Consider the following 17,776-nt stretch of genomic DNA (forward strand, 5'->3'; position numbering starts at 1 on the left):
TTCTGTCTTCCACTGCCTCCCGCAGTTTGGTCAAACTCATGCTGGTAGCTTCGACAACACTGTCCAACCATCTCATTCTCTGTCGTCCCCTTCTCCTTGTGCCCTCCATCTTTCCCAACATCAGGGTCTTTTCCAGGGAGTCTTCGCTTCTCATGAGGTGGCCAAAGTATTGGCGCCTCAGCTTCACGATCTGTCCTTCCAGTGAGCACTCAGGGCTGATTTCCTTAAGAATGAAGAGGTTTGATCTTCTTGCAGTCCATGGGACTCTCAAGAGTCTCCTCCAACACCATAATAATAGTAATAATTTAATAATTTAATAAATTTAATTATTCATACACCACCCATCTGACTGGGTTGCCCCAGCCACTCTGGGCGGTTCTCTCTCTCTCTCTCTCTCTCTAGCATAGTAAAACATTAAACATTGAAAAACTTCCCTATACAGGGCTACCTTCAGATGTCTTCTAAAGATATAGTTACTTCTCTCCCTTGGCTCAGGGGGGTTGCATAACTCCATACCCTGCAACATTTCTCTGGTGAAGATAGGGATGTCCTAAGGAAAAGGAGGCTTCCGGGATCAAATCAGAAACCAAGACTGCTTCTGTAAATCCTGTAAAACACTCGTTTCATTATGTGTTTTGCTGCTTTTATTTTTCCCCCTGTGCTATCTAATCTCTTATTTATTTGAAAAAATGCAAACTCTGTTGCATTCCTCCCCCTACCCGGAAAACTGTTAAAACAACAATGTTTATCTAGAACTGAGCACTTTCATGGGCCCAGGGGTGGGGCATGGGTGCATTTGGCTTGGGAATTACTGCCTGCCAGCTAAATTACCTGATAAAAGCAGCTGAGGATGGAAATGAGGTCATTCTGCAGAGCCAGTGGTTTGAGTCAGTTTCTTCTGACACGGGAGTGAAGTGAGTGAAGTGAGTAATGAGTGCGTGGGTGCCCAGGGGCAGGGGGAGTGAAGCTGAAACTAGCAAAGCCAGAAATTCCACCAGGTGGGTTGAAGACCAGTTAACCTCCTCCTGACTCCTCTTTCTGCTCCATCCATGGCCCTTTGGCAAGTTATTGCTGTTTTTAAAGTCCCATCCCACCCACTTTCTGGAAGTGAGCAGTGGCTGGCATATTCATGCTTGAGAGAAGGTCTAAACCACTGAGCTTCTTGGGCTTGCTGATCCAAAGGTCGGCGGTTCAAATCCTTGCAATGGGGTGAGCTCCCGTTGCTCAGTCCCTGCTCCTGCCAACCTAGCAGTTCGAAAGCATGCCAGGGCAAGTAGATAAATAGGTACTGCTGTAGCGGGAAGGTAAATGGCGTTTCCGTGTGCTCTGGTTTCTGTCACAGTGTCCCGTTGCGCGAGAAGCAGTTTAGTCATGCTGGCCACGTGACTCGGAAAGCTGTCTGTGGACAAACACCGGCTCCCTCTGCCTGAAAGCGAGATGAGTGCCACAACCCCATAGTCGCCTTTGGCTGGACTTAACCATCCAGGGGTCCTTTACCTTTTTACCTTACATGAACCAGTGCGACGGCTCTGCAATGCTCTTGAACAGAAGGTGCAGAGTGAGAGAACTGGTTTGTTGGAGCACCCTGTCAATTAGAGAGTGTTTGGAGGTTGAACCTAGATGAACCTTATCATTTTATGTACTGTACTGTGGCTTGCCATTGTTTTATTGATTATAGTTTATAAATTATTTATTGTAACTGTTGAGTGGATTTCTGTTTAACTTTTATATGTTATTATTATTTAATACTTTTCTAATGATTGTTGAATGTTACTTTTTTGATGTAGGTTGCCTATTTTAAAGTTTTATAATCACATTTTTGTATTGCATTAGATTGTTATAAGTTGTACATTTTTTGTTTCTTCAGCTTGTAAACCCCCTTGAGTATTGTAAGATAGAAAGGGTTAAAATACAAATTAAAAGTGATGATGATGATGATGATGAACGCTGGCCTTTGACATCTACAATATGTAGGTCTTATGCACTACATAAGAACCCAAGCAGAGGCCAGTGGTCCATCTCCTCCAGCATCCTGTTCTCACAGTGGCCAACCAGATGCCCATTGTGTGAAAACCCCCGAGCAGGATCCAAGCACGAGAGCCCTTCTCCCGCCCGGTGGCCTCCAGTGACAGGCATTCAGAAACGTTTAACGCTCCCAACTGTGAAGGCAAAGCGTAGCCTTCTCCTCTGTGAATTTGCCCGGTCCTCTTTTAAACCCACCCAGGTTGGTGGCCATCACTGCCTCCTGTGGCAGGGAGTTCCATAGTTTAACGATGCACTGTGTGAAGGGGGGTTGTGGTCCAGAATGTCCCGAGAGCGCCAGCTTGGTGAAAGCTGCCCTAATAGAAATAAATGTACCTGTAGCAGGGCAGGGGGAGGGGTGTGCCCATGTCCCAGCAATCTTCCCAGCATCACACAGGATCTAGAGACCTGGTCATACGGGGGCTGTTTCTGTTTCCACTGAACACTCCTTCATCAAACACGCGTTTGCATCAGGTTTCGCCTTTTCTCTCTCCTTTCCTTCCCACTTCAGATTCCGCCCACCTGTGCCAAGCTCATGTTGCGGTACTAAACCCTGAGTCATAGTATTTACTGCTCTATTCTTCCTGTAGGCAAAAGTAATTTTTCTCTGCCTGAGTAAGGCTGGCGACTGTCTTGTGTGTATGCAAGGAAGTTGTAAAATTGTAGAGTTGGAAGGGACCTCTCCCCACACACCCCCCAGGGTCATCTAGTCCTGCTCCCTGCAATGTAGGAATCTCATCCAAGACAGATGGCCACCCAACCTCTGCTTAAAAACCTCCAGCGAAGGAGAGTCCACCACCTTAGAAGCTTGTCTGTTCCACTAACAGACAGCTCTTACCCTCCAAAAGTTCTTCCTAATGTCTTCCTAAGCCTTCCCTCTTCCCTCCTCCCAACCTATTTTGTTTAGGAAATGTCTGCATGCTTTGGGGGGCAGTGGAGGGTACGCCAGCTGACCACGAGAACCTGGGTAGATCAGACCGGGGAGGTTCAATCCAGCGTTCCCCATCAAAGGGCTTTCCACATCATGAACTCCAGCTCCCATCAGCCCCTGCCAGCATGACCACTGGGATGGTGGGAGCTGTAGTTTGAAAGCATATGGGAGGTGCCAAGTTGGGGGGAAAGCTGACTTAGTCTTTAAGCTACTTGCTGTTGTCTTCAAATACTGAAGGGAAATCCTCTCTTAGTACATTGAGAGCAATAGCATGCCACTTTGAACAGCCATGGCTCCCCACCAAACAGTCCTGGGAGCTGTAGTGTGTTCAGGGTGCTGAGAGTTGTTAGGAGACCCCCTGTTGCCCTCACAGAGCTACAATTCGCAGAGCGATTTAACAGTCAGTCCCCCTTTGCAGGCAACTCTGGAAGCCGTAGCTCTGAGAAGAGAAGAGGGGTATCTGAACACCTCCCAGCGCCCTTAACAAACTACAGCTCCGGGGAATAGTTGGTGGAAGCCATGAAGCTTTAAAGTGGCACGATACCGCTTTAAATGGATAGTGCAGACGGCCTTGATAACTGAAATTTCCTCTTTGCTACAGGGTCCTTGATATCAGGCCAGTCAAGCCAGGAGACACTCATTCAAGTTCCTGAGAACAGCGGTAAGTCCCGAAAACGATGGCTGTCTTCTCTTGCAACGAAGGGTTTCTGTGCTCTTTTGGTCGGACCTCACAGCAGCTTTCTCCCTCCAGACGTGTTGGACTACAATGTCCATCAGCCTCGGCATCATGCTGGTTGGGCTTATGGCTGCCAGCTAGGGCTGATGGGAGTTTGGTACAAAATGGCCGTGTAGGCCGAGGGGTTGGAATCCGAAACATCTGACGGTTGCTAGGCTTGGGAAGGCTGTCCTGTGTCGGGTGCCAGCCCAAGACATTTTGCTGCCTGAAGTGGAGACCAGATACCGCCCTGGTCCTGCCTCACTTGCAAAAGTTCTGCTGAATTGCTCAGGCCCCGGTTCCTGCCTTCAGCCCTTCTCCCCCTCTGCAAGAGCTTTTCAGTTGTCCTGGTAGAAGGAGGTGGCTTCAGTCGGCTGTGTTGCAAGGCCAGGGTGGGGCAAGGTGCCCCCCTCTCCTCCCCCTGTCCCCCCAACATTCAAATATGGCAAGGAACATCTTCACAACTCAGCTCCCCGCTTCCACAACAATACACCCGTTTGCTTCCATTCCTCTGGAACGACCCCACAGCAGGATTTCCTTGCCCACAACCCTTTTCTCGCTCCCCACAGGAAACTGCTTTATACTGAGTCAGGCAGGGGAAGCCCCCAGCCCATGCTTCCTTGTAATGAGTCAGATCCTTGGTCCATCTAGCTCATGGGCAGCAGTGGCTCTCCAATGGTTTGGGGCAATGGGACATTCACAGCTTTGCATGGGGATTGAACCCCAGGACCTTCTGTATGCAAGGCAGATGTTCTGCCTCTGAGCTCCGGCTCCTTCTTCCCAATTCCTAATGCTTAAAAATGTTGTATTCCTCTTTTTGATCTCTCTCTCCCACACCTTCTCCAATTCATTTTGTCAGCTGGATAATTTTAGAGCCTGGACTTAATGGCACCCCCACCCCTTTGCAAAACCATGTGTGCTCGTTTATTCTTGAAGCGTGTAATTAACACTTATCTTCACTCATTGTCCCCCTCCCCCTCACCATTCCATGCTTTACAAGCTGCTTCTAAAATCCTGAAGTGTTGCAGCAAAAAACAGGCAAAAGCAGTTTGACTTCCCCCTGATATGTGGTTGTTGTTGTTATTATTATTATTATTATTATTATTATTATTATTATTATTATTATTGAAAGAGATACTGATATTTTGACAGGATGGTATATATGTGTTGGGGGGTGTAGAAAATGATAACATACCCTTAAGGTAAAGATAATAAAATGACTGATGCTCATTAGGTATGTGCCTAATTAGGGGAGCCAATCAACCTTAGCGCTGCCTACCAGGCCAATTCCATGCCAACCGCTATCTTTCCACAATGGCTAATTGATGTCTATTTTTAGCCATGTTTTTACTGTATGATTTTACGTATGCAGATTTCACTTGGGTATCTATCTCCCTTGTGTTTCAAAAAGTACGGATAAAAAAAGGAAAAGTGTAAAACTAATTCAGATGAGCCTTCCAGTAAGTATTAATGCATGTGGTGATACAAAACACAGGCCATGCTGTTTTCTTTTACATGATGGATTCAGATTTAACAAAACTTTCATCCCTCAAATGACAGCTTGTCCCCAATAGTTACCCTCATCTACTTATCTGGAGCCACAGATACGAAGCCATTGATTTAGTGAATCTTCATCTCAAAAGTGCCCTGTAAATAGAATACTCCAAAGAATGTCCTTGAGGGAGAGAGAGACAGAGAGTGCATTTTTTGGAAAAAGCATTATTCTAACCTTTGCAGTACATGAGAAAAGCCTCTTTTGCCAAAATTATAGCCAGTTGTTTCCTGGGGCTTTGGTGCAGTGGCTCTGGGCCTGTTTAAAGGGCATTCTGTTTCGGTGCCCACAACCCAGGTCTCAGGCAACTTCCTGGAGCTTGGATGATGCTTCTTCTCTTGGAATTTGTGCCAGACTCTCCTGGTAATCCATGTGTCCCAATGTGATGCTTTTCTGCCTTCCCGCTTACCCGTGTTGTTTTCCCCCTTTAACATTTTTTAGAAGCACGACTGCCTTGCAAGGCATACCAGGGCTCCCCAAAGCGTGTGGAGTGGAAATTCCAGGGGGATGGCGCCACAACACTCTTCTATTTTGACGGTCACTTCACAGGTGGGTAGTTTAACTGTGTGTGCGTTCATGTTTTGGAGGATGAGTTAATTCTAAAAGGGGACTTTTGGGGTCCTAGAAGATAACTTCTGCTGAAGCTGGAACCCTTTATTCTTATTGTCTGCTGTATGGGTCCTACCTGGATAGGTCATAGGGAGAAACCAATTGGGTCAGGAGAGGTGTACATCCGTTTCCTTGATTCAAGGCGGGGGGGGGGAGCTTGTCCCTCTTCCCTGTTGAGCATCCATCTGCCTTGCTAGGTTGTTTGTCCTGCTGTCTCCTTGTTTCCAGTGTTTGTAGTACCTGAAACTGAGCCTCTAAGGCAGAGTAGGGATGCTGTTGGCATACCAGCTGCCTAACAGTCTCCCTTCCAGAGCTGGATTTGGCCTTCTTGGCTAGCTTTCCTAGGACCTTTCAAGATCTTCCTACATTGCTCAGATTTTAGCAGGGCTTCTATTTGATGCCAGATATTTTATTTTATTTTATTTTATTTAGCTAGCTTTACTCATGGAAATGACTCACAGTGACTTAGACACAATAAAAATACTAGCCAGTTACAGTAAAGGCAATCAGTAAAATCAAAACTCATCCATGCACAAATAAAAGGCAGGCGAGCCATTCCACAAGCAGGGAGCCACCACGGAAAAGGCACGTTCTTGTGCTGCCACCCTCCCTGTGCTGGTAGCACATAGAAAGGGGCCTTAATGACTTAAATGTCATCAGATAGACACCCCTCTTGCCAAGGAACAATCAGAAGCCAATTTTAAGCCTCCCAATGGATCCTTCGCAACAGTCTTTATCTGCCCCACACCTAGCACTGGGTGTGGGCAGTGGGGGGCCTACATTTTGTGGCCCTGAAGCTTGATCTGTTATGGGGGGGGCCTTTGTAACCAGCAATAAGGTCTGGGTAACAGCTGCTACCTACTTCAATGGGGTCGTTCCACAGCAGATCACTACAAATTTTTCTTTAAAAAATTAACTACCACATCTCAGATTTTGATTAAAATTGCTGTACTGGATTATCTCACATGTCAAAATCAATAAAGTGAATAAAAAATTCCTCTTCCTTCCTGTGGAATGCCTTCCCATCAGACGTCAAGGAGAGAAAGAACTAATCCAGTTTATATGTACTGTAAGCCACCCCAAGTGGCTGGGGAAACCCAGCCAGATGGGCGGGATATTGTTATTAATATTATTATTGAGTTATGGGGGATAAAAATTAGGGAAATGTTATATACACGCGTGATGCATCATAGAATGATGAGATTGGGTCTACTAGACCCATTTTTAAAAACCAATATGGACTAAATTCACTTCTGGGAGTGTTCCCATGTTAAGTTGGGAGAAAACAGCCTTGTTCAGGGCCCCTGCTAGACAGAATTAGGCCCTGCAGTCTGACGATCCCACCAGTACTGAGGTAAAATTATCACCACTTGTGCTGAAGTATTCCCCGGAAGAGCTTATTCCCTGGTGTTTTCTCATGCTCTGAGGGCCTTCTTTTCCCCCCCACAGACCCCTACAAGGATCGCGTCCAGTTCTATCCCAATGAACTCTTTTTCAAATCGGTGACTCGGAAAGACACGGGCCTGTACATCTGCGAGGTGCTTGTCCCTCCAGAGGACTTTCGACATTCCTCTGTGCGGCTCATTGTTCAAGGTACAAAATGTCATTTTATGTCCAGAATCTTTCATGGCCCTGACCAGTGGCCTCCAGAAGCTCAACGGCCCAACCAGCTTGGTCCAAAGGTCTCTCAGCGCTCTTGTGTCAAACAGCCCGTTAATGAGGAATTAATTATTTTAATACCTCAACCACAGCAATTGGTAGCCTCACAGCTGGATTACTGCAATACTTTCAGTGCGGGGCTGCCCTGGGGGTTGATTCAGAGGCTCCAGTGGGCACAGAATGTGGCGGCTTAGTTGCTTTTTGGGGGAGAAACAACCATCAGCACAGAACGCCTTGCTTGCAGGATTTGCACAGGCTTCCCATTTGCTACCAGGCCAAGCTATATACATACAGTAAAAGGCCACATGCAGCTCACGACCAGCTTACTTGAGAAACCACCTTGCCCCTTAATACTGCCAGGAAGATTGCTGTGGTCTGAAGGAGAATCTCTCCTCCAAGTTCCTAAGATCTCAGAATCCCACTCCACAGAGCAGGGCTGCCCCTGTTCTGTGGAAGAACATTCCTGCCAAGATATGCCAATCAGTTCCTCATCCCTGGGAACTCTGGGAAATTGGAGCTCTGTAAGCGGAATAGTGGGGCCTCCTAGCAACTCTCGGCACCCTTAAGAAACTACACCTCCCACAATTCTTTGGGGGAAGCCATGACTGTCCAAAGTGATATAACTGTGCTTTTAATTTATGGTGCGAAATGGACCTTAGTTAGAAGATGGCAACAATGATGACAATATTATTAGTGCAATATTGAGGAGGTTTCTCTGTGTGTATTCCTCACCCAGATCTAACTAGAGAACACGGAGAATAATAAGAAGGCTAGCTGTTGCCCTAACAAGATTTTGATGGGATGTTTCCTCAAAGGCAAAATAATAGTGGGGTGTTTTCCCCTTCAGAGTCAGGCTTCCCATACAGTGGTGCACAAGCTTTGTTCAGGTGGCACATAGGAAGCTGCCTTATACTGTTGCTCCATCCAATTCAGTATTGTCTACACTGACTGGCAGCGACTCTCTGAGGTTTCAGGCAGGAGCCTCTAACAGCCTTACCCAGAGGTGCTGGGAATTGAATTTAGGAGCTTCTTGGGGGTAAAGCCGACACTCTACCACTGAGCTGTGGCCCTTCCCCTGGTCCGTGGTGTGTCTGTAAAAATACAGTGGTACCTCAGGTTACATACGCTTCAGGTTACAGACTCTGCTAACCCAGAAATAGTGCTTCAGGTTAAGAACTTTGCTTCAGGATGAGAACAGAAATTGTGCTCTGGCGGCGCGGAGGCAGTAGGAGGCCCCATTAGCTAAAGTGGTGCTTCAGGTTAAGAACAGTTTCAGGTTAAGAAAGGACCTCCGGAACGAATTAAGTACTTAACCCAAGGTACCACTGTACAACGAAAAAAATGATCCAGGGTCTAGCGCCGGGCAATGCAATTGCAACAACAAGCAGAATCCCCCCTGCCCAATTTGTTTATTTGATTTTCCATATTACAATTTACAGTCATACCACAATACCTTCCATAAGTACAATATTCCCACGAATCTCTAGACTTTCTTCCTTCCCCTCTGTGGGTCCCATTGTTAAACGGCATCTTATATGATAATCCGAAAATTTTATATCTCCATTGTATCCATAGTTCTCGTTACATTACAAGTGTTATTGCAATCCCAGTAACATTTTTAATTGTTTGCAGTGGTCCCCAAGGTAAATTATAAATCTCCCCCGTTCCTTATTGAAATGTTGGTCTTCCTGATTTCTGATTTTTCTGGTCATTTTTGCCATTTCGGCATAGTCCAGCAACTTGATCTGCCATTCTTCTCTGGTAGGGACTTGTGTCTTCTTTCTATCTCTGGGCTAGCAGCATCCACGCAGCTGTCGTTGCATACATAAGCAGTCTTTTCTGTTCCTTTGGAATTTCGGCGCCTAGAATTCCTAATAGAAAAGCTTCTTGTTTTCTTTTTGTAAGTGTTATTTTAAACATTTTATTCAATTAAGTATAAATCATTTCCCATTAAAAATCGTTTAAGTGATCCACTTAGATCCACCAGCAATTTTCAAGTAGTCTGGAAACCTCTGGTTTAGAGCAAATGAATTTAGAACCAGTGGAGTGCATGTTTTTCAAGTTGTCCTGCACAGCTGCTCGCCTTTCACAAACTAACTGAGCGTTCCTGCAACAACACCACCACCTTTGTTTCTCTAACGGACGTCTCTTGGCCTTGCAGTCCCGCCCTCGAAGCCCAAGGCCCAAGTGCCCTCTGTGGTCACCATTGGCACCAAAGCGGTTCTCACCTGCGTGGAGACAGACGGCTCCCCGCCTCCCACCTTCACCTGGTTCAAAGACAACATCCCGATGCCCCAAGACCCCAAAACCAACTCCCTCTTCAGGAATTCATCCTACACGATGGACCCCAAGACGGGGCTTCTGGTAGGGTCTTGAAAACAGGCTCTGAGCTTTGTGAATTCTGTCATATTTGGGGGGGGGGTGTGGTGGTGCTACTCTGACTTTGGTTTTGGGGGTGGGGAGAGAAGAAGAAGAGGGGGGAAACCCATTGCATTCTGCAACTCGCTTTTTATTTTTATTTATTCCGTAACATACACTGCTTGACTGTAGAAAACACCTCAAAGCACTTACTGCATTATTCACACTGAGATGGTAACACAGTGTAATTCTGCTCTGGCAAGCTTTTGAAGGCCTTTGGCTGAGAGTCGACAAGTGGGAACTATTGAAAAGTTTGGCAGCCTTGTGTGTTGGAAAATAAGGGGTCCTTGGGCATGAGGTTTGTTGAGAGGGGAGGCCAGTAGTGAGGAATAGTAAGTCTTCTACTCTCAGTTATGCTTCCTTAACGCCACATGCACACTAGTCTTTATTTTATTTTGCCTTTATGTCCCACCTTCTTCTCCCAAGGTGGCTTTTGTGGTTTTCCCCCCACACACCTCATTTAACTCCCCACAAAAACCCTTTGAGGTAGGTTAGGCTGAGAGGCACTGACTGGCCCTCAAGATCACCCAGGGAGCTTCATGGCCGAGTGAGGATTTCAACCCTGGTCTCCCAGGTCCTAGTCAGACACTAACCACTACTCCTCACTGCCTTACTTAAGGCGCCATGATACCACTGTAGATAGTCATGGCTTCCCCCAAAGAATGTTATTTTCAAGGGTGCTAAGAGTTTTTTGGAGGCCCTCCTATTTCCATCACCGAACTACCAAGTTTCCAGAGTTGCCTAGGAAGAGTGGTCGGCTGTTGAAGCACGCTGGGAATTGTAGCTCGGCGAGGGGAATAGGGGATCTCCTAACAAATCTCTTAACAAACTACAGTTCCAGGGATCCTTCTTGGGAGGGGGAAGCCAAGACATTTTAAAGGGGCCTAGGTTTCTTTGGGAGAACATGAAAGTGGGGTTGAAGATAGTGCCCCATACTAAGTACAAAAAGGGCAAGAAGTAACTGTATCGTTCTGCTTGCGTGCTGTTTTAAATCAAACTATGGTTTGAAGGTGAACACACAGCAGGCTGGCATGGGCTGAAATTGTTGATTCTTTGTACCTCCTTCCCCATTACTTCTGGCTTTCGAGTAGACAAGAGAGGTCTCCTGACCCCTGGGAATTGCGTGCTGCTGAGACCCTTCTTTTTCTCCCTCTCTTTCAGTCTTTTGAGCCCGCGATGGCCTATGACGCTGGGGACTACTACTGCCAGGCAGACAACAAAGTCGGGGCCCCCCAGAAGTCCGACACGGTGCGCATGGAGACCAGTAAGTAGGCCCGACTGGTGGTGGGTTGCCTTAATGGCCGGCTCTACTGTTTGGTTATGGAGGGAATGAACACCTGAGAGCAGATCTTTGCAACCTGAACCCAAATGCCTTTACAGATATTTATGAAAAATGCATAAATACATAATATTCCAGAGCTTCCCTTATATATTATTTAGGTTTTAGGGGTTTTGGAGGATGAAGGCACTGGAAACAGTTTACTTAATAACGTTAGCTCTCTCTTTTGTGCCTAAATATATGTGTATACCTGGAATGATGTGAAAGAGTTAATTGCAATTTTAGATTTGACTGGTGTATTATCTGTTGCAGTTGCCCACTTTTCACTTACATTGTAATTTGTTCAGTGTGTGTGTGCGTGTGTGTGTACACACAAACAACAACAACAGCATGGCACTAGTAACAGATGACAATTAAAATAAAAATAGAAGGGGATATCTAGAAATAAACATAATAGGAGCACAAAGGAACTATTTGTGGGATTGAGTGTAAGTATGTTTGAACATTTTTAAGGATTGTATGAAATGTATGTTTGTATGCTTGTATATGTGTATTAATGATGAATTTAAATAAAATAAATAAAATAAAATAAAATAAACTTTCAAAAAAAGGAGCACATTTCCAAAATCAAACAAAATAAATTAATATCACAAGCTTGCAAATGTGTACATTATCCTGTACCTTATTCCTCCAGTACATTATAAAAAGACTCCCATTTCTCAATACTGTAAAGGCATCTTCTTGTCTCCCCTCTGTGTTTCTTACCATCTCTGTAAGCTTAACCATGCATATACTGTGTCCCAGATTTTAGTTATGCATTCTCTTGAGGATGGTATTCTCATTTCTGCCCCGCCCCCAATTTTGACAAATGCTGTAACCATTCTGGCAGCAAGTTAAGAGATGTTTGCATTAATTCCCTGTCCCCTTGGTGCAGTTTCTTCAACATATTAAGATGGTAAAATTAGAGGGTCCATGGGTAAGGTATAGCCAGTTATTACTTCATTATGTTCTAGTATTCTTTTTATGAATAATGAAATTCCGAATATGAAATTTTGGTGCTCTCAGAGGGAGCTTAACATCCCTCCCTCATTGTCTACAGCCTTGATCGATACTAGGATATAGTGATTTAGAAGGTGCTTTCCACTATTGGGGGAAAAAAGTCAGGAATTTCCCAAGATGAGTTGGCTGAAGTATGGGATTGGAGAAGTGGAAGTAAGATCACGAACAAAAGGATTTTGGTGACAGGGCAGGAATGATGAAAAGACACCTGAAACTAATCCATTAATTGGCGTTCCAAATACATTCTTGTATTTGTCTTTGGGAAAAACAGGATAAGGCCGCAGAAGCCCAGTAGGAATGGGGAATTGCCAGATAAAGAGGAAAGTTATTACAAGTGTGGGGTGGCACCTCCAAGGCAGTTGGCCAAAGGTGACAACAGGCCTCAGGCGGGGAAAAACCATCATTAGACACTCCTGCTGTAAAGAGAGAAATGAGTAAGAAACAAAATCTCACTGTGTGTTAGGTTTGCTGCCCCACTTCAGCCAAAGTTGAAGGAGAAAACCTCCAGTGAATTAGAGTCGGTCCAAGGTATACAGGTGTACAGGTGTCACCAGACAGACTCTCCTTCATTGGAGGTTTTGAAGCAGAAGTTTGGATGGCCGCCTGCCAGGGATTCTTTACCTGCGACTCCTGCATCGCACGAGAATGACCCTCAGGGTCCCTTCCAACTCGACAATTCTATGATTCCATGCTGTTTTGCCAGACTGTGTAGGGTCTTGCTGTGTGACAGGCTCCTTTTCAGAAGAGCTGAATACCATCTTCCTTTTCTGTGCAGGTGAAGTCAACGTGGGCGGCATTGTTGCTGCTGTGGTGGTGCTTCTCATCGTCCTAGGCCTGGTGATCTTTGGGGTCTGGTTTGCCTACAGCCGGGGCTTCTTCAGCAGTAAGTAGCAGGCTATGCACCTGAACCGATCATGTCATGCAATGTTTAGTTTGATTATATATGCGGCTTCCTCCACTGGCAAGGTTTTCTGGGCTTGGCGTTTGGTTTAATATCCCATGCACTTCCCCAAATACAGTGGTGCCTCGCAAGACGAAATGAATTCGTTCCGCAAGTTTTTTCTTCTTGCGAGTTTTTCGTCTTGCGAAGCACGGTTTCCCATAGGAATGCATTGAAAATCAATTAATGCGTTCCTATGGAAACCGCCTTCAGACCAGGTCCAGGGACAGTCTGTCCCCCGACCTCTTCTGAAGGCTGGGGGGGGGGGGACAAGGGCTTTTCTTCCCACCGCCAGTCTTCAGAAGGCTGTTCTGAAGGCTGGCGGTGGGAAGAAAAGCCCTTCTCCCCACCTCCCGGCCCGCAAGCTCCGGGGACAGGAGCGCTTTGCTGCCGACCGCCAGCATTTTAAAAGCCCCTGCTGTCCCGGGGCGATTTTAAAATGCTGGCGGGCGGCAGCGAAGCCTCCGCTGTCCCGGGGCGATTTTAAAATGCTGGCGGGCGGCAGCAAAGCCTCCGCTGTCCCGGGGCGATTTTAAAATGCTGGGGGTCGGCAGCGAAGGCTTCGCTGCCGCCCGCCAGCATTTTAAGATCGCCCGGGACAGCGGAGAAGTCTCCACTGTCCCGGGAAGGCAGGCGGGGGAGGGGGAGCAAAGACTTTTGCCCCCCGCCAGCCTTGAGAAAAGGTCCAGGATCTCTTCTGAAGGCCGGCGGTGGGCGAAAGTCTTTGCTCCCGACCGCCAGCATTTTAAAAGAGGTCCCCAGAGATTTCCCTATGGGCTTTCTTCTTGCGAAGCAAGCCCATAGGGAAATTCGTCTTGCGGAACGACTCAAAAACGGAAAACTCTTTCGTCTTGCGAGTTTTTCGTTTTGCGAGGCGTTCGTCTTGTGAGGCACCACTGTAGGTGGGAGCCTGCAATATGGGGATGACATTGGACTCCCTTACATGGTTGTTGAATCGTGGCCATAAATGACATAGGTGAGGTGCTTGTAAGGCTCTTAAACAATCCTGTGAGGCAGCTGTGCCAGCTGGTGGCTCAGGGGAGCTGTAGCCAATAACCTCTGGAAAGAACCTAGCTGGCAAAAGGCTGACCTAGGCTACAGACTAAACATTTAACGCACTGTGATGAACTTGAAACTGTCATGGCTTCCCCCAAAGAATTTTGGGAGCTATAGTTTATTAAGAGTGCTAAGAGTTGTTAGGAGGCCTCTGTCCCTCTCCCAGTGCTACAGTTCCCATTAAAATTGTTATTCCATTTTGGCAGTTGTAGCTCTTTGAGGGGAATTGTGGGTCTCCTAGCAACCCTGCACCCTTAACAAAAATAGCCATACATTTATAGCAGTATCCTATCACTTTACACTGTCATGGCTTCCCCCAAAGGATCCTGGGAAAGGAAGTTTCTTAAGGGTGCCCTGTTCCCCTCAGAGGGCTACGATTTCCAGAGTGGATTAATAGTTATTTCATCTTCCCAAATGTGGAGTCTAAGAAATAGTCTCCAGACAGAAGTTTTAGGATTAAGAACTGTTGAGAATCTTCTTTATTAAAAAGTGGTAGCTTTGAGAGCTGCACAGAGGACAAGGTCTTGGCCTAGCCCCTCACAGGAAACTCTGCATACAAGCAGAGAGGATAGCCTTTTAGAGACATGTTACAAAGCATCAAAGCAAGTGTCACAAATATGACCGCAAGCAGTCAGTTTAGACTTGGAACAATACGAAAGGGAAGTTGATCAGCAAATCAGCTGAATGTGACTTTTTGCAGTCTAGACAGTAGAGCATCTGAGGTACTTTCAGAAGATACCACTGCATTCCTTCCTTCTCCTTTTCTGAAAAGCTCGAAACATCACATCTTCTCCCTCTCTCCTGTGTCTGACCCCTTTCAAGAAATATGATAGGAACAGAGTTTACTGGGATTAGTCAAGTGCCCCCAAAAGAAGTCCAAGTAGATCCTAACCCAATTTTATTTTAGCTCTTCAAATTCTACATTTCCCAGGATTCTCTGAGGGAAGCCATGACTGTTCAAACGATACAATCCTGCTTTAAATGTAGAGTGTGAATGCGGCCTGGCTGTAGTTTGTTAAGGGTGCTGAGAGTTGTGAGGAGATCGCCCCCTATTCTCCTCCCAGAGCTACAATTCCCAGACTTCCCTGAGAAGAGGGGTTGACTGTTAAACCACTCTAGAAATTGTAGCTCTGGAAGTGGGAAATACGGGTGTTTCTTCAGAACTCTTCAGCATCTTAGCAAACTACAGCTCCCAGGACTCTTTTGGGGAAGGAGCCATGACTGTTTAAAGGAGTGTCACTGTGCTTTGAATGTATAGTGTGAATTATAATTGTCAGAAGGAGAAGATTTGCCCAAATGATTTGAGGAAACTGAAGTTTGCCTTGTTGGCTAAAGTTTTGTTTTTTCCCTCTTTTTCAGAAAGAAGAGAGTGAGTAGAAGCTTGGCCAGTTGGGTTGGCGGCGTTGGTGTCTCCTCCACCAGAACCCTTCTTCCCAGCCCACATTGCCTTCCATTCTCATCCTCTCCCCACATATTCCTCCTGCCCCCAAAACTCTTATATGTTGGCTGAGGCTTGGGGGCCACTGGGCTCCCCTTGGCCTCTTTCCTAACCACCGAAGAGGGTGGCACTTGCGGAAAGAGCCCTGGTGCACCAGCCTCCTGATGGGAGCCTCTGGGTATCAGGTGCCCAGAGTTATTTATTAACGAACTTGTATACATTGCTTATATGCCAAAAGGGGTTGCATCTGGTGTTAGCCCTACTCAAGAGTAGACCCGCTGAAATTAACCAGCATGGTTAAGGTGGGTCTGCTCTAAATAGGGCCACATTCATGCCATGCATTTAAAGCGCTGTGGTGCCACTTTAAACAGTTATGGCTTCTTCACCCAAAGAATCCTGGGAACTGTAGTTTGAGAGTTGATAGGACACCCGTATTCTCCTCACAGAGCTACAGTTATCAGAGTGGTTTAGCACTCAATCTTGCTTCACAGGGAACTCTGTTGACTCCTCTTAAGAGCCAAACAGTGTGATGCAGCAGCAAACAAAAGCAAATGCGATTCCAGGCTCCATCAATAGAAGTAGAGTGTCCACCTCAAGGAAAGCCAAAGTGCCACTCTGTTCTGCCTTGGTTAGACCCCCCCCCCCACCTGGATTCTTGTGTCCAGTTTTGGGTGGCTCATTTTAAGAAAGGTGTTGACAAGCTGGAAAGTGTGCAGAGGAGGGCGACCAGGGTGGTCAGAGGCCTGGAGACCAAGCCTTATGAGGAATGGTTGAGGAAGTTTGGGATGTTTAGAGAGGTGATAGGATAGCCATCTTCAAATATTTTAAGGCTGTCACATGGAAGATGGAGCAAGCTTGTTTTCTGTTGATTCAGAGGGTGGGACCCAAATTGATGGATTAAAATGACAAGGAAATTCCAACCAAACATTAGGAAGAACTTTCCAAAGGTACGGCCTTTTGACAATGGAACGGACTACCTGAGAAGGTGGACTTTCCTTCACTGGAGGTTTTTAAGCAGAGGTTGCCAGGGATTCTTGAGCTGAGGGTGGGACTAGATAACCCTTGGTGGCCCCTTCCAACTCTGCAAGCTGTGAATTGTATGGTGTGAATATGGCCTGGGATTTAGCTGAATGGCACCCTCAGCATTCCGCCTTCTGCCTACGCTTCTGGGATATCTTCCTCTATTGCCAGGTCCCTGCCTCTAACTTCTCATTTCTCCACCTGTTTTAGCACCACCAGCAATAAGAAGGTCATTTACAGCCAACCTTCTACCCGAAGTGATGTAAGTAGAACAGGAACTTGCTCTGTTCTTTCCCCAGAAAAGCTGGTTTTGTTAGGCGTGGCAATGATGTAATGAGTGGTGTTTTTGGCAGCCTCCGACTGGGAGGAATGATGGGGCCACTCGAGTCTCTGGTGGCTTTGCAAACGTGCTCATGAATTTATTTCTTTATTTGGAAGAGCAAAAGGTGGGACATGATTTTGCTTAAAGCAGGGATAGTCAACCTTTTTATACCTACCGCCCACTAATGCATCTTTCTTGATGGTGAAATTTCCTTACCGCCCACCAATGCTCGATGGAAGGAGGATTCCGCTTGTGCCATAGAACCCCCTGCCGCCCACCTAGAATCCTGGTTGACAACCCCTGGTTTAAAGGGTACCTATGTAGGTTCTCTCGGACAGCACACACCAACTCGGGTGATTTCCTAGGCCAGTGGTTTCCAAACTTTTGGGGAGCCACTGCCTCCTTGGTGCCATAAACCCACCCCCAGTGCCCCCTACCCAACCCAGTAAAATGAATTCTTCAGAACTGAAGTTCAAAACAGTAACAAACTGATTGTGTGCTTATATGAAAAATAAATACATGCCAAAATAAATATATGATCTGATCTAAGCTTGTAGATAGATAGATAGATAGATCGCAGCAAAGAATATTGCATGAAAAATATTTTGACACAATCTTACTAACAAAAACATAAGGGGTGAATGAAGTTTATAGCATAGAATATTTATTTATAACTACCAAACATGCACAAACCCTCACCTACCACAGATGTACAATAACTAATTTATAAGAAAATAAATAGCTATTATTGTGACA

The 17,776-nt window shown here is 46.1% G+C and overlaps 1 protein-coding gene across 2 annotated transcripts in view; it reads left to right on the top strand.

Annotated features, from left to right (window-relative positions):
- Positions 1-17,776, top strand: part of F11R (F11 receptor) — a 30,876-nt gene that overhangs the window by 11,062 nt on the left and 2,038 nt on the right. Inside the window, exons 2-8 of one of the 2 annotated variants that reach the window (XM_081175469.1) lie at positions 3,555-3,614; positions 5,662-5,769; positions 7,279-7,422; positions 9,650-9,852; positions 11,068-11,170; positions 13,020-13,131; positions 16,909-16,960. In XM_081175469.1, the coding sequence (XP_081031595.1) occupies positions 3,555-3,614; positions 5,662-5,769; positions 7,279-7,422; positions 9,650-9,852; positions 11,068-11,170; positions 13,020-13,131; positions 16,909-16,960 (782 nt within the window). Of the gene's footprint in view, positions 1-3,554; positions 3,615-5,661; positions 5,770-7,278; positions 7,423-9,649; positions 9,853-11,067; positions 11,171-13,019; positions 13,132-15,599; positions 15,789-16,908; positions 16,961-17,776 lie in introns of those variants that run through there. The other variant, XM_081175468.1, reaches the window with a different exon arrangement.

Source organism: Podarcis bocagei, assembly GCF_964188305.1.
Source record: "Podarcis bocagei genome assembly, chromosome: 16".
In the NCBI taxonomy this organism is placed as follows: domain Eukaryota; kingdom Metazoa; phylum Chordata; class Lepidosauria; order Squamata; family Lacertidae; genus Podarcis; species Podarcis bocagei.